Source organism: Octopus sinensis, linkage group LG2, assembly GCF_006345805.1.
Source record: "Octopus sinensis linkage group LG2, ASM634580v1, whole genome shotgun sequence".
NCBI lineage: Eukaryota > Metazoa > Mollusca > Cephalopoda > Octopoda > Octopodidae > Octopus > Octopus sinensis.
In genome coordinates, this window is record NC_042998.1 from 107573729 (window position 1) to 107600046 (window position 26318).

Below are 26318 nucleotides of genomic sequence, written 5' to 3' on the forward strand. Positions count from 1 at the left end.
AGACAGCCTGCACAGCTCTAGATCCTGTTAAGACTAACACAAAATTACAGTAACATACCCAGAAGTGGATGAACTTTGATATGAATCAATAATCAGAATGTCTAGTTTTGCTATACATATGAAATAAGAAGTGAAAATATCAAAATTATTTTGTTGTTTATAAAACAGAAGTGGATAATATTTCTGTATTGAATACACACTGGAAATTATAAATCTAGTTAAATTACAGGGTATTAAACTAAATCTAGTGTCATGATTTTAATTTGGTACATACCAACTGAAGCCATGTGTGAGGTTTGTGAATGTATATAGGATGTTTTTGGTGGTAGAGAAGTTAGCAACATATCAAGTTGTTTCAGAACATATTCTTCATTTTTTGGTAATGCCTAAAGAAAATATGATGCAATCATTACAAAACATTCTTTCTAAAAATGGTAAACATTTAGTAGCAACTTTAAAATTTACAACACATCTCGGATCACATCCTACAGTTAAAAAAAAAAAAGAACTCATTAATAAATGCAGTATTAAGTATACTATGGTTGAATACAGTCAACAGATGGAACACCTTTGGTCAAAGGCCTAGTGAATCATGATTAATCTGGAACTTAACAACTATACCATTAACAGGAATGAATAACTATTACAGGGCTTCATAACAACAATTGTTGCTGAGTTGAGGATAGTCAACAACAGAAGCACAAATAATAGTTTTTTTAGATATGCATGACCAGTGAGATGTTTTTAAGAGAAGCTATTTATATTTATACATCTTACTCTGTAAAGCTACAGGCAAAAATCAATTATATCAGCTGCAGTTTAATACTTAACTGAAGTTTAATACTTCAGTGAAGTGTTAAATTCATCACACCAAATCAGTCATTTGACCAATCATTAGTAATTGAAATATTCAAGAGATAAATAACTCTACCTCTTGGTACTTATGTAAGTGGCACATTTGTGGTGAAGCGAGAAATTGGTTTGGTATTTTGCCCAGTTCTTGCTGAAGGTTTGCCAAATTCCTGGGACTATTATATAAAGCTGTCAGACCTGAGTATTTCACTGAGGATAGAAATAGGTTGACAATAAATAGTAGGAGAAATAAAGGAAATGACAGAAGAATACACACACACACACACACAATCATAGGCAAATGTATATGAATTTGAGAAAAGTACTCAACACAAAAAGGAGAGTGATATAATATTTAAATGAAGCTAAAATTTTCCTACAACAACTTTACTCTTTTAGTTATTCAGGTAGATAAGGAGTTGAAAAAAATATACATTTATATATGTATATGATTTAACATACTGTTGATATGTCTGAAAATAGAAGGGAAGGGGGATAGAAAAACAAATGAGGTTTATAATGATCATATAATATATTAATTAAAAGACAAAACAAAATTATATCAATTCTTAAAATGTAAATGAAATATAATACAAAAGAAAATAAGGAAAAAAAAAGGAGGTGGAGAGAAAGTATGATCATACACTGATTCAAAGCAAACTTATATGAATGATATGAGTGGAAAAGATGTAAGAAAAATAAAGAGAAAGTAAAACAAGAAAAGGAAAGAAACCATAAACAAGTTTTAGAATGATTGTATAACTTGATATAAAAAGTTATATGAATGAAATTTGTAAAACATTAAACCAAGACTTAAAAACATGGAAACTCAGTTATAGAAAACTATTGAAGTATAAATGTACAATGATAAGAATTAATTGGAATAACTATAGAATTTTCACACATAATTAACAATGGAGTATTGTAATTCTTGAATAGAAATGCCAGTTTATGCCTGCAAAATGAAATGAATTCCAAGTTTCTATTGTGTGTGTGTGTGTGCATGCATATGTGTGTACGTGTTTGTGTGTGCATGTTCATGCATGCATATATGTATATACCTACACAAAGATATATACACTATGGAATACATTATTCCAAAATACATAATTTGCAGAGATTGGTATGCTGATTATAGACTTTTGCACAATCCCCAATTCTCTGCCAATATCAAAATTTTAATGCTGTAGTAGTATTCACCCTTCATATGCATTAGTGAATCCAATATTAAAATTGTAAAAGTGCAAGAAAATCTCTATTGCCCATTGATAACATCTAAGAATAAAAAAGTAGCATTTCTCCTTTTGGTTGAGATAAAATATAGCTTGAGATCAGATATGTAAATTATTTATTTCACACCTACTCTACACTAAATTCAATCTTTTACAGAGTGGGTTATACTATGATGCTAGTCTTATAATCTTACATAACATGAACAACCAGCAAACTGATGGAACTTCTTGGGTACTTTACTTACGAACTATTCTTGTGTATCTGTTACATACGCAGTCCTTCTTTGTCAGTCTACATTATCATTATTGTTTCTTTGTGCTGGTCAAATGCAGTACTTGTGAAAGGCCTAAATAAGATTATGCAAATTTGTGTTTGCCATATCGGGCCTTTTATGTGTTAGTTTGACATACTGGGATTGTAAATAGTTTAGAAATAAAGTTTCTCAGTTGGCATTCAGTCTGGAACTAAGTACACATCCAAGAAAAAGACACCCAATGATGCTTAAATCAAACTGACTAAAAGGTAGAACAGATAGATAGATAGATGGATGGATGTGTGTGTGTGTATGTATGTAGGTGTATGTATATATATATATGTATATAGTTCAAATTTATAGAAAAACAATAGATGAAGACAGGTGTAGGAACAACAAGTAAGTGTATTAGTTTGACACTTGGGAAAAATGGAAAAGTCTTTTACGTTTCAAACCTGCACTCTGCAACAGAAAGGAATAAGAGGAAATAAATAGAGAAAAAAAAAACAAAAAACGTGTAGAGTTCAGTGGTCCAACATGGTGAAATATATGTATGTGTATATATGTGCAAGTGTGTGTGTGTGTGTGTGTGTGTAAAAATTCCTCTTTAAAGACAACATTAATAGTCTGAAAAAGTGATAATTTTATCCAAAATTCATCTTTAAAGATAACATTAAAAGCCTGAAGAAAATGATAATTTTATCCCTTTTTTGTTGTTAAATATTAAAATCAGCCTACTTACATTTGCTATATTCAAAGTTCTTCTTGAGAGAATTTGCTGAGACGAGATATTCAACCATTCCTTTTAAACAGATCTGATCTCTTGTATGTTGTAAATAACGACCAAATATTATCTGTAGTGGGTATTAAAGACAGACAATATACATGTGGAATTAAAAATCTCTTATTTAGAAAGCAAGTAGATGTTGAATGAAAGGGCAGCCAGTAATAAAATGTAGCCTCAAATAGTCCCCATCTAACCCATGCTCACATCATGTGTATATATAGTATGTGTATATAGTGTATATATCATCATCAACATCATCAGTTAACAGCCATGTTCCATGTTGGCATGGCTGGATGGTTTGACAGGAAATGATGTGCCAAGGGACTACATTGAGCTCCAATGTTTGCTTTGGCATGGCTTTTATGGCTGGATGACCTTCCTAATACCTACCACTTTACAGCATGGACTGAATGTTTTCTTTTGTGCCACTTGAACAGATTGCTATGCAGTCTGCAGCAGGACTATGAGCCCTGGAGTAGGTGTGTGTGTGTGTGTGTGTCGGGGTCAGCCTCATGCTAGGGGATGCATGTATAATGTGTGTTTAGAAATGGGCAAAGAATGCCACTAGACAAGTGAAACAACAGTCTAAATAAAAAGTGGTATGTAAAAATGGAATAATGATGGAAACAGAGATAAAGAGATGGTGGTGGTCAAAGTAATGAACACAGCGATCATGTTAGGGGTGATGATATTGCTGAAGGTGTTAATAGTGAGTGCACTAGGGATGATAATGAGGATAACGATTTATGCTGATGATAATTACCTCAGAAAAAACATATCTGATTGCAGACAAAGAAATAGGGCAAGGCATCTGTGTATCATTGGGAATGGCCAATTTTGAAAATCTTCTCAAGTCAAATCCTGCAAATTTTATTGCTTCCTGAAAATTAGATTTAAAAGAAAAAAGAGATTTTTTCCAAAGATGTTGCCAGAACAAAGATATATTATTAGAACAAACTGGTTGGATTAGTCAAACTAAATACGACTTTAGCCACTTCCATTTTAACTATCTGAGGTTATGCATTCAATAAAGTACTTCACTGTCCAGTAAATATTAACTTTAAAATATGCAAATATATAGATACATGATGGAAATAGATACTGAGTGATGGCTGAAAGATGTGTCATATGATGTCAGTAGTTATCCATGACCAAGGAAATATGGCAAAAAGTGGTGATGTCATATCTCAGGTTGCTAGGATCCACAGGTGTAAGATTCAAATGAGAGGCAATCTCCTATAGTGAAGATCCCATCCAATCAATTAGAATAGAGAGAAATGGATGTCAGAATTCATAGTAATGATGATGGTAGAAATAGTATTAAATAATGACACATTATACAAGTAAATCATGTGATCAATTATCCTACCATTCTACTGTTTCCTGTGATTCCATTGTAGTATTATTGTGATTTGGCAGAATCATTTCAATATCCGTTCAGCACTATATGATCTGAACTCAAATCCCATTAAGTCAACTTTGCCTTTCAGTTTTCTGGAGTTGGTAGTGGGGTTGATAAAGTACCACTCAAGTATTGAGGTAAATATAATTAACTTGTAGGTGCAGTTACCTCCCTTGACAGCAGGTTTAAACAAGCTCATGCTAGATGGCATTTGAGCGGTGAGATTCTGATATGAGGTCTTGTGACTTCCTCTTTTGGCATCTAGATGTCGGAAAGCAAGGACATGGTCTAGTTGGCTCTCTTATGACACACGGCGACTAGCAGACATGAGGTAATGCACAGAAGAAGATCATGGCCTCCACGCATCAAACTCCTTCTATTTATCATTCAGCTTATATGTGTGTGAGGCCGACATTAAAGGTATTTAAAGTTACAGCCTTGTTCTATGTATTTCTTTGTACCGTGTTCCTATCAAATGATATTACACCCTTCTGAAGGAGTTAACCTTTAGGTGATTCCACAGCCCTGATACAAACACCATCTAAAAACTAAACAAACCCATCCACCAAACTTCTAGCCTTGGTAGAACAACCACCACCACCACCACCCTGAAAAATAAGCCTTTGGTAAAGAGTACATCAGTAATCTATGGACATTTAAGAGGTTATGTACCAGAGGATGTAAGCTCTTCACAGCTCATATAACTCAAGACTGCTTGTCGGCACGTTTGAAAATCCCAAATTTCTATAAAGGAAAGGAAGGTAGTTGGAGCCATGGGGTGCTTTGATTCAACTTAGGTGGTAACTTTTCAACAGGGTATAATTGGCTCTAATTGTTTTATTTAATATTATTATTTATATGATTTGAAATTTGTTAACATGCCTTTATATAGAATACTCCATTTTTAAAAATAATTTTGTTGTACTAAACTTCACTTTTTTTTACATCCACTTTGTAAAAAATGCCTTGTAAGATTTGCTCTAGCTCTTTTTGTTCTGACTTCAAATCCTGCTGTACTTAATTTTGCATTTCATCCCTCTCGGGTTGATAAAATAGAGTATCAGTTAAGTACTGGGGTTGATGGTATTGGCTAAACACCTCCTCTCAAAAGCTGCTAGCTTGTGTCTAAATTAGAAACAATTATTGTTACTGTTATTATTAGTATCATCTTTAGGGTGGTAAGCTTAGCGGCATTTTGTCCATTTTTATGTTCTGAGTTAAAATTCTGCTGTGGTCCACTTTGCTTTTCATCCTGTCAGGATCAATAAATTAATTACCAATTGAGCACTGGGGTTGATGTAATCAACTAGTAGTCCCCTCCCCTAAAATTTCAGTCCTTGTGCCTATAGTAGAAAGGACTATTATTATCATCATTTCTATTTCTGGTAAAAAGGGCAGTAGATGACAAAAACAATAGAACCTCAGATGAAATGTGTTGTAATATTTGATTATATCACTTTATATTTTAAGATGATAGTCTGCCAGTGTAACTTTTGCTTTTCATCCTTCAGTGGGGTGGGGCAATAAGAATAAGTACCTGTCAAAAACTGATCAATTAAATAAAACAAATAGCTCCTCATAAATTTATGAAATTGTGTTGAAGCTAGAATTCATGATCATTTCTAACAAAACAACAGAAAATACTTACTTGCAAGTCTGTAGAGTTAATATTTTCAACATCGTCTGCATTCGCCCAACCGTGAATCATGTTTGTTCGTAAGTGAAAGGTCGTATACAACAGGCAAATATTGTACAGAAGCAATGGCCAATGTGTACTAGAGTTCATGTTTAAAATATCTGGATTCAACTGAGTGGATGACCACTGTAGGTGGTCTTTGGCATGCTAAAACAACAAAATTTATATGTGATGAAGATAAACAGACACACAGTTACACTTGTATACATAGCATGAAAATTAATGAACCAAAACTGTTGATATGACAGATATATAAGAATATATGTGGTCTGATCAATGAGTATTCAGACTGTTGCCATAGTAATGAAGCTAAAGCATGCAGAGTGAAGCTGCTTTTTTCAGATTGACCTTGAATGCTGCTGTGCATGCACACTAAGTTTTAATATTCTAGCTCACTTCTGCTGTTTACAGCAGTGCTTGGAAGGAAGGTGTGTGATCATTACATTAACCATAGAGAAAGCTGAGCAGAGAAATTTGCATCAAATTTTGCCAAAAGCTTGGCGATACCTGCTCAGAGGTCTACACAAAGTTATTAAAAAAGTTTTCATCGTTCTTGACACAATCAAGGAGATCTTGTGCAACTGAAACCCGAGTGTCTTTTTGGTCAACTGAAAGCAGTTTTGGCACAAACTTGGCAAACATGTGTCACATACACAAATCTTCAGTGATAACGGACTGAACTGAACTGAACTGTAACTAATCTGCACATCCTCTGATAACTCATGGATGGTGATTCAATGATTTCCCCTCACAGTTGCATGCACATATGCAATGTCTTTCTCAGTTTTGCTGGATGTAGGTTTTCAAGAATGTTCATCAATATTGACATTTTTTCAGCCATCTTGGAAACATCTGGGTCACTTATACATTTGCGTGTAGCTCATACACTCCTCTCCATACACTTTCTGCAACTTTGTGTAGACCTCTGACCAGGTATCAGCATGACAACTTTCTACACATACACAGCAGTGTTTAAGGTCAATCTTTGCCAAGCAGCTTCACTCTGCATGCTTTAGCTTCATTACTATGGCAACAGTCTGGATCCTTATTGATCAGACCTTGTATTTATCACAATGTATTGTAAATTCTTTTAGATTTTTGTAATATTTACATAATTAATTTTCTATGAGTGGGTGTATGCATGCATGAGTGAATGAGAAGTGTATCGTTTCAAATGATATTGGAAAAGGGACAATGGCACTTTCTGTTTGGTTCACTGATGTTGTTATCATTTTAGTTTATGTTGCAAAGTTGTACATTTTCTTGAATTGCTTGTATTATAGGAGCTGGGTGGAGACTGTAAGAATCTTATTTGAGCCTGTTATGTATTGTGATTTAACTTATTTCATCCTACAATATCTACATGTGGTAGGGGAGAATTTCTTGTGCATAAAAATTTTAAACTTTGACCAGTACTGTAGCCTAAACCATTCCGTCTTCTTTCATGGTAGGTTGTATTTTAGTGTAAGCTTATCCTGAATATTTAACTATTTTGAAGACATAACCTTCACATTGCTTGCTCCGCTGTGATCACTTCCGGCTGTAGATTATATAAAGAACCCTTTGCACATGGTTTCCCAAACCTTCACATAGCTTGCTTCGCTGTGGCAGTATTATTCCCTGACCAGCTAAGCTAAGAAATTTCTCTAGTACTTAATCACTCATCATTCATTCATCTAACCCGCAATACTAACATGCTGTGTGAGTTAAAATAACTTTTGTAACTTGTAATTTTTTAATTCTTCAAATAACTTTCAAATTGTAATTCTTTAAATCCTTTGCAATATTCTCTCTCCATTTCATAACCCATGTGTTCCTATACTTTGCCATGTTTCCTCTGCCATGATTTCCTTAGAACTCTCCCTCATCTCTAAAATTCGTAAATATTCTTGCCTTGTCTTATAACACATCTTTCTCACTCTTGTTATGATTTCCCCCAGTGATGAAGTTTTTCAAGTCTCTCTGTGTGCCTCACTAGTGTCTTCTTGCTGCTATTTCTTGATTTGCCCCCCCCCCATTCCTGCCCTCAACCATCTATACTGGAAATCTCTTCTCTTATACCAGAAATCTCTGGATATCCCTACAGGATGCTGTCTCACTTCTGTACCAGAAGACTTGCATACCTCTGTCCCTTCCACCCCACCACTACCACCACTCATCAACACTGGTGCATGCTCCAAAAGGAGGTGTGTTACCTAGTAAATTAACAAACCACCTGCCTCTTTCTCTCTATATATGATGGACAAAACAATAGCAGCTTATTTACTTACTTAATTTAAACATTGTCCTATTTATATTTGCAGCAGTAACACTCATAATACTTATATTTACAATGCTTACCTTTCAATCACCACTAATAGGGACAACAATTTTAACATGTTTGAATGATGGTAGGTTAAAGCAAGAATTTATGTGACATATCTGTTATCAAATAATCATTGAAACCTTCTTTTCAGGTGCTGAATACCATCTCTCCTATCCATGTTCCCTCCTATGTCCCTTTTCCCTGTTTTCAGGTGATCATGCTAGCCAGATTGATTATATTCTCATCAGACAGTGGGATGCACAATTGCTCTTAAATGTAAAAACCCTCCCTGGTGAAGAATGTACTCCACAGTATAGACTAGTCATTAGTGACTTTAGACTCCAGGCCAGAATGATGCCAGGAAGAAGACCAATCTGGAAAAGAAGGATTTGGAAGCTTAAGAACCCTTCACATAGTCAAAGATTTAGGGACATCCTAATTGAGAAACTTAAGAGGGAGGAGGAGCTACAGACTTGTGACATAGAAGGCAACAGGGAATTCCTGTGGGACAGCTTGCTGAGGGCCACAGACTAAATCTGCAGTTGGTGCAAAGTTCCATCCAGAACTAGGGTAACATAGTGGTGGAACGATGCTGTAGACAGAGCCATTAGAGCAAAGAAACAGGCCTGGAAGACCTGGAAGAGTGGGGGTAGCAGGGAACTGTATCAGATAACCAGAAGGGAAGCTAGGAGACAAGTATATCTAACCAAGGGAGAAGCAGAAAAGAAGTTTGTATCTGTTCAGCGACATGAGGACCAAGGAATTGAAGTGTTCCTTGCAGATTGAGCAACTGTGTAGAGGTTTCATTGTTTGCATATATAAGAAGAATTATGCTATATGACAGTAATAGATTTTCAACATTTAATGCTCCATGAATCAGAACTACAGAAAAGTGGGGATATGACCTACCAGATGTATAATGTTAACTGATATGAAAGGTGGAGTGCAAGTGAGCTAAAAGTGTAAATAAGTTTGGCCTTCTGTTGCAGAAAGCCAAGGAACATACAAGAAATGATGATTACAGAGGATTGAAATGAATTGTGATGTCCATATTTATTTAAGTCATGTTTGAATGGAATAATTGACGATGATAATGAAAGAAGGGCTGGTGGTGATGATGAAGAATATGTCAATGATACAAATGATAACGCTGATGCTACATGATTACATTGATGAGGACTGTGCAATATTAGCTCAGAAATCAGTTTAGAAGACTAAATAGAATTAGATACCTGATTGTTTAAATACTAATACGATTATAAGTTTTTTTTCACTAATAACCATATATTTGGAGATGAAAACATGTTCCCACTATGCTTCAGTTAGTTTGATCTTCAGCCATCAGCAGGTTGGATTTCTATATGTGTATATAGGACCAGTGTGGATTCAAAACAGGAACCTTTATTTTTAAACTAAATTTAGTAATAGTTTAGCAATAAGGGTTCCTAGTTGGAATCTAGTCTGCTACAATGTACACATCTAGGGTGAAGACACCTGATGATGATGATCAGAGATCAAACTGATTAAAATTAAAAAAGTAAATATAAATATTGAAAATTTTCATCTCTAGAGATGAGATTAGCAATCCAAAAATTATAATCTTACTCAGTGATTACATAAACCAAATTTCACAGTCTATATGCCTAATGTCTCACACTCATTGTATCAATATTCAGTGCATGTTTAATTAGAAAACTGGTGAATCAGAAATAGCTCAATAAAACAATAAGACAAACTAAAATTACGATCTCACCATTGGAGAATCAATAAAGATTTTGAAACAACCATCCAGAAGTTGAGTTGGAAGATCTTTGAAGTCTACATCAACAGACAAGCAACAGCGGAACATAGGATTTGGTACTGTCTTTTCTAAGAGCCATGAAGAGACTTTCAACAGGAGTGAAGGCCAATTGTGAGCATTCTTCAGAATTATCCATACGTCCTTGATAACAAAATATTACACATCAGTTTAAATACACACATAGTAGATTTTTAAGTTCTAGGAATGTAAAAACTCCCTTATTAGAATCTCTCACACACATCTCCTTTCTCTCTCATCCACATCTGTGTCACACACACACACACACACACATATATATATGATGAACTTCTTTCAGTTTCTGTCTACCAAATCCACTAACAAGGCTTTAGTTGGTTCAAGGCTATAGTAGAAGACACTTGCCCAAGGGGCCACACAATGGGACTGAACCTGGAAGCATGTGGTTGGGAAACAAACTTCTTACCACACAGCCATGTCAGCACCTATACATATAGTGATTCTAATCATATAATATGCATAGTTATCATGTTCCTTGTAATATGTTGTCTCTAGTTACATAGCTTATCAGCTCTAATTATCTTTAGTTATAAGGTGCCTCTAGCAATATAGTGTCCCTAGTGTACATAGCATTATTAGCTATTCAGTGATTTTAAATTACACAATGTCTCCAATTATATAGTTGTTTCTAGCTAATTGACATTTCCTGTACCTCTAGTTATACAGTGTCTAGTTTTATGACATCATAACCCCATCCCTGCTACAATGTATTTGATTTCATAAGACACAAAGAGTATCTATAAAGTACTTGGTAGAGAATGTCAAGAACTTGATACTTTCTGTAGAATATTTGCTAATGTCTCTAGAAGACTTGGTCATGAACTTTTAGGCTCATTAGGCTAAAGCTCATCCTGGTTTCCACAGGCTCATTAGGCTAAAGCTCATCCTGGTTTCCAGTGTGTATAAGAAACAGCAAGAACAATACTCTCTACTGAATGTGATATTAATCCATAACAGGGTTAATACCAAACTGTCACTGGTATTCATTTTCAATTGCGTAGATTGGAGCAACATCAAATGAAATGTTTTGTTCAGGAACATAATGTGGTACATAGCCTGACTATTCAGCCACATACATTCATAATGTCTATACAGTACATTGTATTCTCTATAGAGTAGTAGAAACTGTTTACAGAGTATTTGGTAGTGACTATGAAAAAAATAACGTGGTGTCTGTAATGTATATAAGAGTTAAATACACACAAACACACTTGAATTTAGTTCTTTTAAAAAAATTATTAAAAGCAAGTAATATTCAATTAGAAAGGACTACATACATATGTAGGGTGAAAATAATTCATTAGATAGAAATTGTGACTGACTGCGACTGGTGTTTTGTCAGTAATAACTTGTTTAACTGACAAAACTTAAAAATGACAGTCACTTAGTATTTGTGGCTAATAAATTACACATACATATAAACACAAGCGCATGCGCACACACCCACCCACACACACAGTCTTCTTCTGTATTTACCTGAGACATTTTCTGCCAGATGTATTTCCTCAGTGCTGTCTCAGCCGAGGAAGAACAGGTTGAGACATGTAAAGATATCATTTCATATTTTTGTCCTTTAAAAAAATTTGAAAAGAAGACATCAGCTTCTCCACTTTGGGTATTGGTAAACACAAGAATGGGGTATGTAGGGTTGGTCATGGTGACTACAAGTGGAATGTTTGGGAGAAAGTTGGCAACAAATCTGAAGGAAAAATGAAAGAAGAAATTCTTGTAGAAAGGTGAACTTATGTTAAACAGAAATCAACATCAAATATTTCGTTTTTGGATTTGGTTTGCAAGATTCTTTATATGAGTTCGTGTGTTGAAGCATATTCTGTTGTGTCTGAGGAGAGTCATTCTCTTTTAGTGCCTTATTATTTAACACACTCACCTAGGCAACACTAACTTCAGGAAACCTACCAGCCACCTAGTCACCTACCGATCGGGCCAACATACCAGCCAAATTGACTACATCCTTGCCAGGCAAAGGGAGAGATGGCTACTTATAAATGCCAAAACCTTCCCAGGCGAAGAATGCACCCCACAACATAGACTGGTAGTTAGTGACTTTAGGATCAGGAGTAGGAGGACAACCAGAAGACGACTAACATGGAGAAGAAGGATCTGGAAGCTTAAGGATCTTGTGAATGGACAGAGATTTAGAGACATGTTACTTGAAGCCTTTGACGAAGTAGAAGGGGATAGAGTATCACATGGGGTAGAGGACAACTGGACGTTTCTAAGGGACAACCTGCTGAGAGCCACTGACCAGATCTGTGGATGGTGCAAAGTCCCCTCTCGTCCCAAGGTAACGTGGTGGTGGAACAGTGTCGTAGACAGGGCTATTAGAGAAAAGAGACAGACTTGGAAGCACTGGAAGAATGGTGGTAGCAGGCAATTGTATCAGACTGCTAAAAGGGAAGCTAGGAGACAGGTCTATCTAGCCAGAGGGGAAGCAGATAAGAAAAAATTTGCCAATGTTCTGCGCCGTGAGGACCAAAGACTGGAGGTGTTTCGCGTTGCAAGACAGTGTGTGAGAGAGAATTGTGATGTGGTGGGAGAGAAGTGTGTTCGCATGGAAGATGGTTCACTTGCGCTAAACGAGGATGCAAAGAGAGAGGCTTGGAGACGCCACTATGAAAGGTTGCTGAATAAAGAAAATGAATGGGATAAAGAGAGTCTGCCGAACGTTGACCCAACAGAGGGACCAGCTATCAGGGTTGATAGTTCCTTAGTAGCTAAGGCAATTAGAAGCATGAAGACAGGGAAAGCCCCAGCCCCATCAGGTATCACTGCAGAGATGCTCAAAATATCTGGTAGTGTCGGCTATAGCCTAGTCACCTGTATAGTTAATCAGGTGATACATGAAGGAGTCATACCCAATGACTGGTGTAGCAGCATAATAGTCAACTGCTACAAAGGTAAAGGTGATGCCCTAGATACAAATAATTACAGAGGTATCAAGCTGTTGGATCAGGTGATGAAGGTTACAGAGAGGGTCATAAGCCAACTAATTAGAGAGAGAGTTAGTTTAGATGAGATGCAGTTTGGTTTCGTGCCAGGGAAAAGTACCACTGATGCTATATTCCTGGTAAGGCAGCTGCAGGAGAAATACCTAGCCAAAGATAAGCCCCTGTACCTGGCTTTTGTTGACATGGAGAAAGCCTTCGACAGGGTCCCCCGATCCCTCATATGGTGGTCAATGAGGAAACTAGGAATAGATGAATGGTTAGTGAGAGCTGTGCAAGCCATGTACAGGGACGCTGCTAGTAAGGTGAGGGTTGGCAATGAGTACAGTGAAGAATTCCGGGTAGAGGTAGGGGTCCACCAAGGCTCAGTCCTCAGCCCCCTCCTATTTATCATAGTCCTCCAGGCAATAACGGAGGAATTCAAGACAGGATGCCCCTGGGAGCTCCTCTATGCTGATGACCTTGCTCTAATTGCTGAGTCATTATCAGAACTGGAGAAGAAGTTTCAGGTGTGGAAGCATGGTTTAGAATCGAAGGGCCTTAGAGTCAACCTAGCTAAAACCAAAGTCCTAATAAGTAGGAAGGTAGACAAATCACAAACGCCTTCAGGTAGATGGCCCTGCTCGATCTGTAGAAAAGGTGTAGGTAGAAACTCTATAAGATGCACCAAGTGTAAGCTATGGACACATAAGAAGTGCAGCAATGTCATAGGAAGGCTAACTAGGAAGATGGTTTTTGTATGTGGCAGATGCTCGGGAGCATTAACCTCTGAAAATCTGCAGAAAACAACTTCCGTCACTTTCCAGGGGGAAAAACTAGAAGTAGTTGATAGCTTCCGTTATCTTGGTGACCAAGTCAGTAGTGGGGTGGGTGTGCTGAAAGTGTAACGGCTAGAGTAAGAATAGCCTGGGCAAAGTTTAGGGAGCTCTTACCTCTGTTGGTGACTAAAGGCCTCTTGCTCAGAGTAAAAGGCAGACTGTATGATGCATGTGTATGAACAGCCATGCTACATGGCAGTGAAACATGGGCCGTGACTGCTGAGGACATGCGTAAGCTCGCAAGAAATGAAGCTAGTATGCTCCGTTGGATGTGTAATGTCAGTGTTCATAGTCGACAGAGTGTAAGTACCTTGAGAGAAAAGTTGGACCTAAGAGGAATCAGATGTTGTGTGCAAGAGAGACGATTGTGCTGATATGGTCATGTAGTGAGAATGGATGAAGATAGGTGTGTGAAAAAGTGCCACACCCTGGCAGTTGAGGGGACCTGTGGAAGAGGTAGACCCAGGAAAGCCTGGGTCGAGGTGGTGAAGCACGACCTTCGAACTCTAGGTCTCACCAAGGAAATGACCAGAGACCGAGACCTATGGAAGTATGCTGTGCATGAGAAGACCCGGCAAGACCAGTGAGAACAATCAAAATCAAATCATATATCAGAAAGCAGGGGTTAAGTGACCCATCCGTTCGTGTCCGCTGTCAGCCTCGTCTGGCACCTGTGCCGGTGATACGTAAAAGCACCATTCGCTCGTGGCTGTTTGCCAGCTCTGCCTGGTCCCGTGTCGGTGGCACGTAAAAGCACCATCCGTTCGTGTTCGTTGCCTGGCCCCGTGCCGGTGACACGTAAAAGCACCGTCCGTTCGTGGCCGTTTGCCAGCTCTGTCTGGCCCCGTGTCGGTGGCACGTAAAAGCACCATCCGTTCGTGGCCATTTGCCAACTCTGTCTGGCCCCGTATCGGTGGCACGTAAAAGCACCATCCGTTCGTGTCCGTTGCCAGCCTTGGCTGGCCCCCGTGCCAGTGACACGTAAAAGCACCGTCCGCTCGTGGCCGTTTGCCAGCTCTGTCTGGCAACCGTGTCGATGGCACGTAAAAGCACCATCCGTTCGCGTCCGTTGCCAGCCTCGGCTGGCCCCCGTGCCGGTGACACGTAAACGCACTGTCCGTTCGTGGCCGTTTGCCAGCTCTGTCTGGCCCCGTGTCGGTGGCACGTAAAAACACCACGTTCGTGTCCGTTGCCAGCATCGCCTGGCCCCGTGCCGGTGACACGTAAAAGCACCATCCGTTCGTGGCCGTTCGCCAGCTCTGTCTGGCACCTGTGCAGGTGGCACGTAAAAAACACCCACTACACTCGCGGAGTGGTTGGCGTTAGGAAGGGCATCCAGCCGTAGAAACACTGCCAGATCTGACTGGGCCTGACGAAGCCTTCCAGCTTCACAGACCCCAGTTGACCCGTCCAACCCATGCTAGCATGGAAAGCGGACGCTAAACGATGATGATGATGATGATGATGATGACACTCACCGGTAAAATTTCCACTTATTTCTTATTTTTATTCTCTAAAATTTTCGTTGCGTGTTGCAACCTTTTCAATTGTCTTGACTCAATAGTCAAGACTATTTTACCAGTGAGTGTGTTAAATAATAAGGCACTAAAAGAGAATGACTCTCCCCAGACACAACAGAACATCAAATATTATTTCATAGAAAATATGAAGAATAAACAAGTAGAGAATGAAAATAATTATGTCATTATTTGATTGTTATAAGATTTGACTTATTACACTTGTCTTTAATGTGTTTTGATTAAAAATCACTGTTTAACAGTGTTATTATTAATTTTTTTAGCAATTTAGTCAGAAGAAGAGAGATATGTTCTTTTTAGCCCACTCAGGTTGGTGAGATTGATGTGGTGGAAGCTTGACCTGAATGCCTGCTCATTCGTTTCTACAGGAAAAACATTTGTGAGAAGAGAAGTTAGAATTTGGCTTGAATGTTTACAACAGAAAGAACTGTGATAAAGGTACCCATGGCCCAGGTAGTAGTGTTAAGATAGGCAGAAAGTTAGGTATATCGCTCAAAGTAAAGTTACAGGTGAGGTGACAGTATCCATGGCCTATGCAGATTCCCCCCATATTGGTGAGGTTATTCGGTTACAATTTCTGTAGGCTGAAACCTACAGCAAAAATATGTGCAAGGAGAAAGTTCCATAGAGTGGTAGTTCTGGGATGTAAGTACTGAGCAAAGTACTTACTGTGGGATTTTGAGAGATGAGTGCATTAGGTAGGGATGGTATAAAGTTTGCTAGCTCAAAGGAGCAGAGCCATTATAGTTGAAGAGGGAAGAAATAGTCTGTCTGGGGGCCATAGATTGTAGTCTGTTGGTAAATGTAGTGTATTGGTGTCTATAAGCTAGTGGTTGTTGTGTGATGGTGAAAGAGTCTTCAACCAGTTTGTTGATCTACCAATTAGATATGTTAAAAAAACACACCTTAAATCTCTGGCCAATATAAAAGATTAAGTGTTCAATTCTGAAGGGAGGACTCCAGTGTAAGTCTTAGCTGTCATGACTAAAAGGAAATCTAGTTGCACTGACAGATAAGTGAGCTGCCTCTAGTGTGGGATCTAATCCTACTGACAACTCTCGGGTAAGTTGTTGTTTAGCCCTAGGTCACTCTTGATCATGATAATAACAACAATAACAATGATGAATTTTATTATTATTATTAAGCAGTAATGCTTTGTTGAATCATAGCTCTTTGATTTTGTATGTGCAATATCCCTCAAATAATATGTGATTCATTTTGGCTAAGACTTCCTCAGAATAAAAACAGACTTGCTTTCTTTCTCAACAGTATAAAAAGAAAATTGTGTGTGAAAAGTGTCAGACTAGCAAACAAACAAGACTGAATATAATAGAGTAGTGAAAATAATATATACTTACTTGCTTCCAAGAACAGAACTAATATAAGAAGTAGCTTCTAGTAAAAATTCTTTTGGTCTTAATGCTCGCCAAAAGCATAGTATTTGCAATGGAGTGAGAACGTTCAGTTTTGTTGGAAGACTATTGTATTGTTCAGGGTATTGGGAGTCAAACAACAGTTTCAAAGAAGAATCTTTGCCTTCTTTGGTCAGATTAACAAAAATTTCAGTAAACCAGCTGAATCTCATTGCTAAATTTTGTAAGTTGTGGAAAACTTCATCAGGCATCCATTCAAAAGGATTTTTGAGGGCTGCAATATTTTCCAGGGATGGATTTGTAGCAGATGTGGTCAAAGGATCTATCACAAATTCTCGCTCACCAGTAAGGGTATAACCCTTCAAAGAATCAATCTGAATGGAGAGAAAACAACACAAGAAAAAGATATATTTAGACAAATGAAAAACACAAAATATGTAATACATCATGGAGTAAATGAAAAGATATAACATAAAGGTACACACACACACGTGTACATGCATTTATACAATACAGGACTCCATGGCGCTGCATGGGTGCTTTTACATGGTACCGCACAGGAGCTTTTATGTGGCACCAATGTATATTTTTATGTTTTTATGCCTAGTTATATATAAAAATCACAGTTTAACATTAAGTAAAAAAATGACTCAATACTTTTTAGCACATGACTTACTTCCCTTCAACAGATTGATGAAAGTGAACAAGCTGAAACTTCGAAGCCACTGGGCATGAACATGTGAATTTGTATATTTCATTTTATAGTATGTATGTGTCGTTGTTTCAGTTGTTTGTTTCTTTGTTTGCTCTGATGGACTGCATTTTAGATTATTTGAAGCTTTGATTGGTTGCATCTTTCTCCCTATTCAGCAACCAAAGAATAACTCTAACCATCTAATGAGCATAATAGTATCTTTACTTGCAATGTATAAATTATATAGATTAAATTCATATTTTTTAAAAGACTGATCTAAGATTAAGGTGGTGAAGTCGCAGAATTTGTTCTAGTTATTTATTTTCTGAGTTCAAATTCAGCCAATGTCAATTTTGCCTTATGTCCTTCTGGGGTTGATAAAATAAAGTACCAGACTAGGATGGTGAATTGTCAGAATTGATAACGTATTGGACAAAATGACTGTTATTTGTTCTGGCTCTGATTTTTTTTAGTTTACTTCTGATGACATTTTGAGGAGATTCAGTCATACACTTATTATATAAGATGCCACACACAATTTCAAATTTAAATACAAGGCCACAAATATGGTGGAAAGGAGCAGTTGATTTAATCTAAGGATAGATGACTGGTTGGTGAGAGCTGTACAAGCCTTGTACAGGGGTGATACTAGTAAGGTGAGGGTAGGCAACAAGTACAGCGAAGAATTCAGGGTACAAGTAGAAGTTCATCAAGGACTGGTGCTCAACCCCCTCTTGTTCATTATAGTTCTCCAGGCAATAACAGGAATTCAAGACAGGCTGTTCATGGGAGCTCCTCTATGCTGATGACCTTGTTCTTACAGCTTAATCACTACCTGAATTAGAGAAGAAACTCCAGCTATGGAAGTACGGTCTAGAATCAAAGGGCCTTAGAGTTAAATTTAGCAAAAACCAAAGTCATATTAAGTAGGAAGGCAGACAAATCACAAATCCCTGCTCAATCTGTAGAAAAGATGTAGGTAGAAACTCCATAAGATGAAACTCCATAAGCTTTGGACACATAAAAGGTGCAGCAACATCAGAGGAAGGTTAACAGGGAAACTAACTTTTATATGTGGAAGGTGCACAGGTACAATAAATGCTGAAAATATGCAGAAAATAGACTCCATCAACTGCCAGGGGGCAAGCTAGAGGTAGTAGATAGCTTCCATTATCTAGTTGACCAAGTTAGTAGTAGAGGTGGATGCTCTGAGGGGCATAGCTGTGAGAATAAGATTAGGCTGGGCAAAGTTCAGAGAGCTCCTACCCCTGATGGCAACAAAGGATCTCTCTCTCAGAATGAAAGGCAGATTGCATGAGGCCTGTGTGCAAACAGCTATGCTACATGGCAGTGAAACATGGTCTATAACAGCCAAGGACACGTGTAGGCTTGAGAGAAATGAAACCAGTATGCTTTGCTGGATGTGCAATGTCAGTGTGCATGTTTGACAGGGTGTAAGCATCTTGAGAGAAAAGTTAGGCATGAGAGGAATCAGATGTGGTGTGCAAGAAAAATGATTGTGCTGGTATGGTTATGTGATGCATATAGACAAGGACAGCTGTGTAAAGAAGTGCTGATCTCTAACTGTGGAGGGAACCTGTGGTATAGGTAGACCCAAGAAGATATGGGATGAGGTGGTGAAGTGTGATCTTTGAACTTTGAGCTTCACAGAAGCAATGACTGGTGACCAAGACCTTTGGTGATGCGCTGTGCTTGAGAGGACCTGTCAAGCCAAGTGAACCGGTGCTGGTGGCACAAAGTAACATCTTTTGAACATTGAGCTTCCATAGAGGCAAAGTGGCTGAGTTCCTTTTGAGCATTGGGCCTCATGGAGGCAAAGTGGCTGAGTTCCTTTTGAGTGTTGGGCTTCATGGAGGCAATGACTAAGACCTTTGGAATTATACTGAGCCTGAGAAGAAGACCCATCAAGCCAAGCAAAATCGAAGTCGTGGCAGATACTGGTGTCATGCGAAGTGGCACCCCGGTGTCACACAAATGGCACCTGTAACAGTTGCATGTAAAAGCACCCATTACACTCTTGGAGTGGTTGGCATCAGGAAGGGCATCTAGCTATAGAAAACCATGCTGAATCAGACTGGAATCTAGTGCAGCCATCCAGCGTACCAGCCCAGTTAAACTGTCCAACTCATGTCAGCATGGACAACAGATATTAAATGATGATGATGATGATGATCCCAGAAGGATTAAAGGCAAAGTAGGATTTGAAGTTAACTGTCTTTCTTAGTCTTAGCACCTACTGTTCCTAATGGAACATTGGGCGACAAGTTGCTTCCACTGAATTCGATCTGCTGCAGTTGTTTATTTGTATCAGTCCAGGTCAATTGCAGTTCCCTTAAGTCCCTACAGAGAGTACTGTACCAGTTTTTGGGTGGTCTTCCTCTCCCTTGTTTGCTCCCAGCCAGTGTTCATGTCAATGCAGTGTTTAGTAGCCTGTGTTCTAGTAGCCATATTATATGTCTAATGAGTCACAATCTTTGTTTCTTGACAATGTCTGATAAGTTATCTAATCCTGACCGCCATATGACCTCCTCATTGTTGATGTAGTCCCTCCACAATATTTTAAGTATAACATGAATGCATCGCCCATGGAAGATGTCCAATTTGTTGATGATGCTTGTGGTGCATCTTGTATGCATAGACAGCAGTAGGCACTACAATCAACATGTAGAGATGAATTTTCACATTTTTGGTGATGGAATTATTGGACCACACTGGGCAAAGTCGTCTGAATACACCTGAAGATTGTCCAGCATGGGCTTGTACATCAAATTTTTGCATCATGTTGAAGATGCTTCCTAGATATTTGAAATTTGCTTTGCTCTTCAGACTGTTGTTTCCGACTGCTACCGGAAGATTTATTGGTGTATCAGTGGTCATTGTCTTTGTTTATGTGCAGGCACACATTAACTGCATTGCTGTTGGGTTTATTGGTTAGGTGTTGCAATCCTTCAAGTGTTTGACTAACAACCATGATGCTATCTGCGTAAACCATGTCACATAACCGCCCTTCACCCCACCCAGTCCCTGCCTGTAGGTTGTTCATTGCTTTCCTCATGACAAAGTTGAAATAAAATGAGAAATAAAATGGGTGATAAGATACATCCCTGTTGCACCTCAGTAACAATATTGAACATGTTATAACCCTTTACAGAAAAAGGATATAAGGAAATATCACAAGGCATTTTAATCCCAAATTAGCCCTTACACACACATACAATTTTTTTGTCTTCCTGACAAATCTTTCATTCTATAACATTTTCCTAAAAGAAAAAAAAAATGAAGATAAAAAGTGACAATAGTTCTTACCTCAAATGCTAGAAATAAAGTGAAAACAATTCGATCTTGATATCTAAGTGTTTGGATCATGTTTTGGTTAGCCAAGTAAGTTAACTGGTCAGCAACTTCATGAGAATTTGTACTGTGGAGATTCAGAAATGTACATTTTTATTTACAAATATTATTAATTCCATAATAAACATTCCTACATGAGACATTTATCATGAACAACCAAACTAGACAGCTAGACTCTAATGTTATACTACCATTCAAATTTATCATACCATAGAAGCCATAGAGAATACTTTTCCATGGAGCTACACACACAACGTTCAGAAGGAATGCACCCCCTTCCAGATTTGTGTGTGGGTGTGTGTGTGCATGTGGCTGTGTGTGTGTGTGTGGTCAATATATATATATATGAGGTTTATGTTTGGAGGGAGGAAAGGGGAAGGTGATTATTGTATTTAGGTGTTGGATAAAATATGTTGGCTTGAAATGTCTTAAGAGTTTTAATGATTTTTGCATATCCAGGAAGAGACTAACTCAAGAGCTTCAGTTTGGTAGTTGGGTTACAGAGAAGAGATTTGATAGGGTTTAGTAGTACAAGGTTGACAAAGTTGGTTGTTTGCTTGGCATGGCTGTGCTATTTTCATACTAATGCTATATGGAATATTTTTGAACTTCAATGACCATATATACTCTTGTACTCTCTTTTACTTCTTTCACTTATTTGACTGAGGCCATGCTGGAGCACCATCTTTAGTCGAGCAAATCGACTCCAGGACTTATTGTTTGTAAGCCTAGTACTTATTCTATCCGCCTCTTTTGCCGAACCACTAGGGAATGTAAACACACCAGCATCAGTTGTCAAGCGATGTTGGTGGGGGACAAACACAGACACACAAACATACACACACACACACACACATACATATATATATATATATATATATATATATATATATATATATATATATATATATATATACAATGGGCTTCTTTCAGTTTCCATCTACCAAATTCACTCACAAGGCTTTGGTTGGCCTGAGTCTATAGTAGAAGACACTTGCCCAAGGTATCATACAGTGGGACTCAATCCGGAACCATGTGGTTGGTAAGCAAGCTACTTATCACACAGCCACTCCTGCACCTATATATATATTTTTAGATATTGAAGTATTGTCTTCCCTATCTTTATTGTGAAATGTGTGCATGTGTGTAGATGGTACCTTGTTTTGGAATGGTTAGTAGTTAACTATTTAAATATACATAGCTGAAGTTTCTGTTTAGGTGGCTAAGATGAAGTTGATAGGGCTGGGTGAGTGGTTTTAGTTTTCATTTTTACATAATTTTTGATGACTGCAATTAGCTATAGTTTTAGAAAATTCCTAGTTATAGAATATGATGTTTTAATGCATTTGCTTATCAGTTTGTACATTTGTGTGTACATATATGTATCCATTTGTGTATGTACACGTTTTATAAATATACATGTATATATGAATATGTGAGTACATGTATCTATGTGTATATATGTATATGAGAATGTATGTGTGTGCATATGTACACACACACACACACACATACATACAGAATATACATTGTAAAATAAAATATATATTATGCCTGATATATATCATATAATATGCATTAATCTTGGTTATTAATATGCAGATATACAGACATGAGCAGTGTGTGTATATATATATATTTGTGTATGCATATGTATCTGATTATATGTGTGTATGTATATAAATATATATATATATATATATATACGTCCATTGTTGTCGTCATTGTTTAACATCCGCTTTCCATGCTGCATATAGAATTTTTTAGTTAAATTGAAAAGATTCATTTTTATACTTATTCCATTTATCAACATCACAATGAGGGTAAGTAGATAGACAGAGAGGCAAGTTTCATCAAGAGAAACATGGTAGTAAATGATATTTATTCATGGATACATTACTTGTCACTGAATTTACTTTGTTATTTAGATTTACTATTGATATTATTGTTGCTTATTTTGATTATAATCACCCCATTTTGATTTATATGGATAATACCATACCAAATTCTGGTGCCTTTAACTTAAGTACCATATTCAACTGAATCTAAATTTTTACTGAACTTATATATATATGTGTGTGTGTATATATATATATATATATATATATATATAGTGAGAGAGAGAGAGAAAGAGAGAGAGAAAGAGAGAGAGAAAGAGAGAGAGAGAGAGAGAGAGAGAGAGAGAGAGAGAGAGAGAGAGAGAGAGTCTTAAAATAATTTCCAATACAAACTTTACCAATCCAATTCATTAATGACTGAGTGAAATAGTTTTAAGAAAGATGAGTAAGGGCATCTGTAAAGAGGATGGAGTTGCTTCATGTGTTGCATGGTGTAGTAACATATTGCTCCTTGACTGGCCAGAATGGATAAATGTTCTGTAGCTTCACGTAGAACATTCTCTTCTTCTTCTAACACAGTTAACAATCTGAAGATGAGAAAGGGAGGATGTATCAGGAAAAAAAACTCTCAAAAAACAATATAATGGAAAATATCAACTTGATACAATATTCACACAATCACTGCTGTCATCTCAATCATCGTTACCACCATAACATCCTGAGTTCAAATCCTAATGGGATCAGTTATGCCTTTCAACCATCTGGGATTGGTAAAGTATCAGATATGTTTATTGTTACTAGCATTAAAAATCAACACCCTCATCATTGTCTATGTTGGTTATTGGAGCTACATGTTACAAGCTCTGAAGATTTTGGAGCTTACCAGGTGTAAATGAAAAGTTATTTTTTATATTTTGGATTATTTAAAAGCAAAGGATTTCCCAATTGTATATGTGTGGATGGATCTGAGATATTTTGTGGAAGATTTCCACAAAATTAGACAGTTTTTTCTTTTTATTTTAAAACATGGCCTCTCAGAATGAAATGGCCAACCATGCTTGAAAGAAAATGAGTTGATAGAATTTCATTGTTTTTAAGAAAAAGAAAAAAAAACCCCAGAAAATCTACAGAAACTCAAAACAAGAAAATGGAAAAAAAATTACCCTTTAACAAAAGAAAAAGGAAAATGGTGACATTACACAAAAAATTTTCAGATTTGGCAAACAATAACATGAGTACACATACAAAGATGAAAGGAGTCAATAAATTAGAGTACTAGTCAGGTACTGGAGTCAACAATATTGTCTAACTTCCTTCCCCGAATTTCAGGCTTTGTGTATGCTCTTCCCAACCAAATGGTTTCAAGTTTTAGTCCCACTGTGTGATACTGTGGGCAAGTGTCTTCTACTATAGTTATGTGTCAACCAAAGCCTCGTGAGTGGATTTAGTAGATAGAAACTGAAAGATGTCTGCCATGTATATATGTGCATATGTGTGTGTGTGTGTGTGTGTGTGTGTGTGTGCATCTTTGAGTTTGTCCCCCATCACAGCTTGACAACTAGTGTTGGTTTGTTTACATCTCCGCAAAAGAGACCAATTGAATAGGTACTAGATTTTAAAAAAAGTATTGGGTTAATTTGTTTGACTAAACCATTCAAGGCAGTGCTCCAGCATGGCCACAGTTCAATGACTGAAACAAGTAAAAGAAATAAATATTACAATTACTTAGGAGCTCACATAAATTTCAATGATGACTATTTCAGTTGTTTGATTCATAGAATTATTCACTTATTATACTGTAGTGTAGGTGGTTGAGTATTCTACAGATAATTGTTCTCTTAACATAAATTCCTGCAGATTCAGTGTGACAAAGTTTTTCACAAGTCTGGCCGTCTGAATAGCAGATATAGACCATACAACATATTTTCATGCAGTTTCTATTAAACCAATTTCCATTACGATATTTGAGTCAACTTCAATTCTGACTGTGGAATAAACTTCTTCAACCATTCAACCATACATGTTTATAGTCCCTTAGGTACATACACACGGTATATCTCACAAACATACAATGAGTAAATTTTCAAACATTTACCGTTCTTTAATTTCACTATGCTGGTTCACCAGTTCAGTCAATTCTTTAACAGTTTGCTTTGACTTCAACAGGTCAACTTCCTGACACAGTCCCATTAGTAACTTGTCTTCAGTTTCAAGAGACTCCTTAGTTTTATCCCATTTCTCCTGAAAAATAACCAAGTGGGTAGTAAATACAATTATCATTTACACCATTTCAGGGTATTTGGAATGCAATAACACAAGATAACCACTTCTTTTGTAACAGGTTAAGTAATTTACTGATTATTAGTGGAAGTGGGAAGTCTCTATGGAACATATAAAATATAACATATTCCAACATTTGAGAAACAAAAACGATAGGAAAATAATCGTTATACACTGCACTGAATTTTGCATAGACCCAACAGAGTGTACATGCACACACACACGCACACACACACACACACACACACACACACACACAACACACACACACATTTGGTCAATGTCTGTTTTTCCATGCTAATATAGGTTGGACGAAAACTTATTATTGAGGCATGGATGTTCTTCTTAACACTAGACCTTACCTGGTTTTAAAGGAAGGGAATTTTTTCTGCTTGCCTTTCTGAGCATGGAACTATGGGGTAATTTGATGACAGAGAATTGTCAACATAACACATTTGCTCAAGCAATTTCATGTGAATACATTGCAGAATGTAAAAACACACATACATATATATGATGATCTATCATACAGCTTCTATTAACCAAATCCACTCACAAAGCACTGACCAGTCTGGAGCTATAGTAGAAGACACTTATCTAATAGGTGGGACTAAGGAATTTGCTTCTCAACCACATTGTTCTGGGTTCACTCCCACTGTGTGACACCTTGAGCAAGTTGTCTTCTATTATAGCTTAAGACCAACCAAAGCTTTGTGAGTGGATTTGGTAGATGGAAACTGAAAGAAGCCTATTGTGCATGTGTGTGTGTGTGTGTGTGTGTGTATGTATATATATATATATAGTTAATCCAAACATGAACAAAGAGAAAACACAACAACGCGAGGATGTGGAACAAGTATAGTGTTATATATATATATGTATGAATATATATATATATATATATCCATGAAGACTGGTTAGAGAGTGCTTCGAACTGACTTGGTGTCTTTACACCTGTTTGTTTACACCAAGAAATTTACTCCAAGATGAAATATAGTGAAAACCACTTTCTCATGGGTTTGAATATGCCCCAAGCTTATTTGAAATGGTAATAAGTTTCTATTTATACGCATC

General features: G+C 37.2%; 1 protein-coding gene across 1 annotated transcript in view; it reads right to left on the reverse strand.

The window, feature by feature from the left end:
* Window positions 1–26318, reverse strand: part of LOC115225579 (dynein heavy chain 8, axonemal-like) — a 220695-nt gene that overhangs the window by 18214 nt on the left and 176163 nt on the right. The window contains exons 79-89 of the mRNA XM_036498798.1: window positions 25060–25205; window positions 23363–23551; window positions 21082–21193; window positions 17046–17434; window positions 11842–12064; window positions 10282–10470; window positions 6176–6370; window positions 3889–4005; window positions 3081–3192; window positions 932–1062; window positions 275–386 (exon numbers count right to left, since the gene is read on the reverse strand). Coding sequence (XP_036354691.1) covers window positions 275–386; window positions 932–1062; window positions 3081–3192; window positions 3889–4005; window positions 6176–6370; window positions 10282–10470; window positions 11842–12064; window positions 17046–17434; window positions 21082–21193; window positions 23363–23551; window positions 25060–25205 — 1915 coding nt within the window. The remainder of the gene's footprint in view (window positions 1–274; window positions 387–931; window positions 1063–3080; window positions 3193–3888; window positions 4006–6175; window positions 6371–10281; window positions 10471–11841; window positions 12065–17045; window positions 17435–21081; window positions 21194–23362; window positions 23552–25059; window positions 25206–26318) is intronic.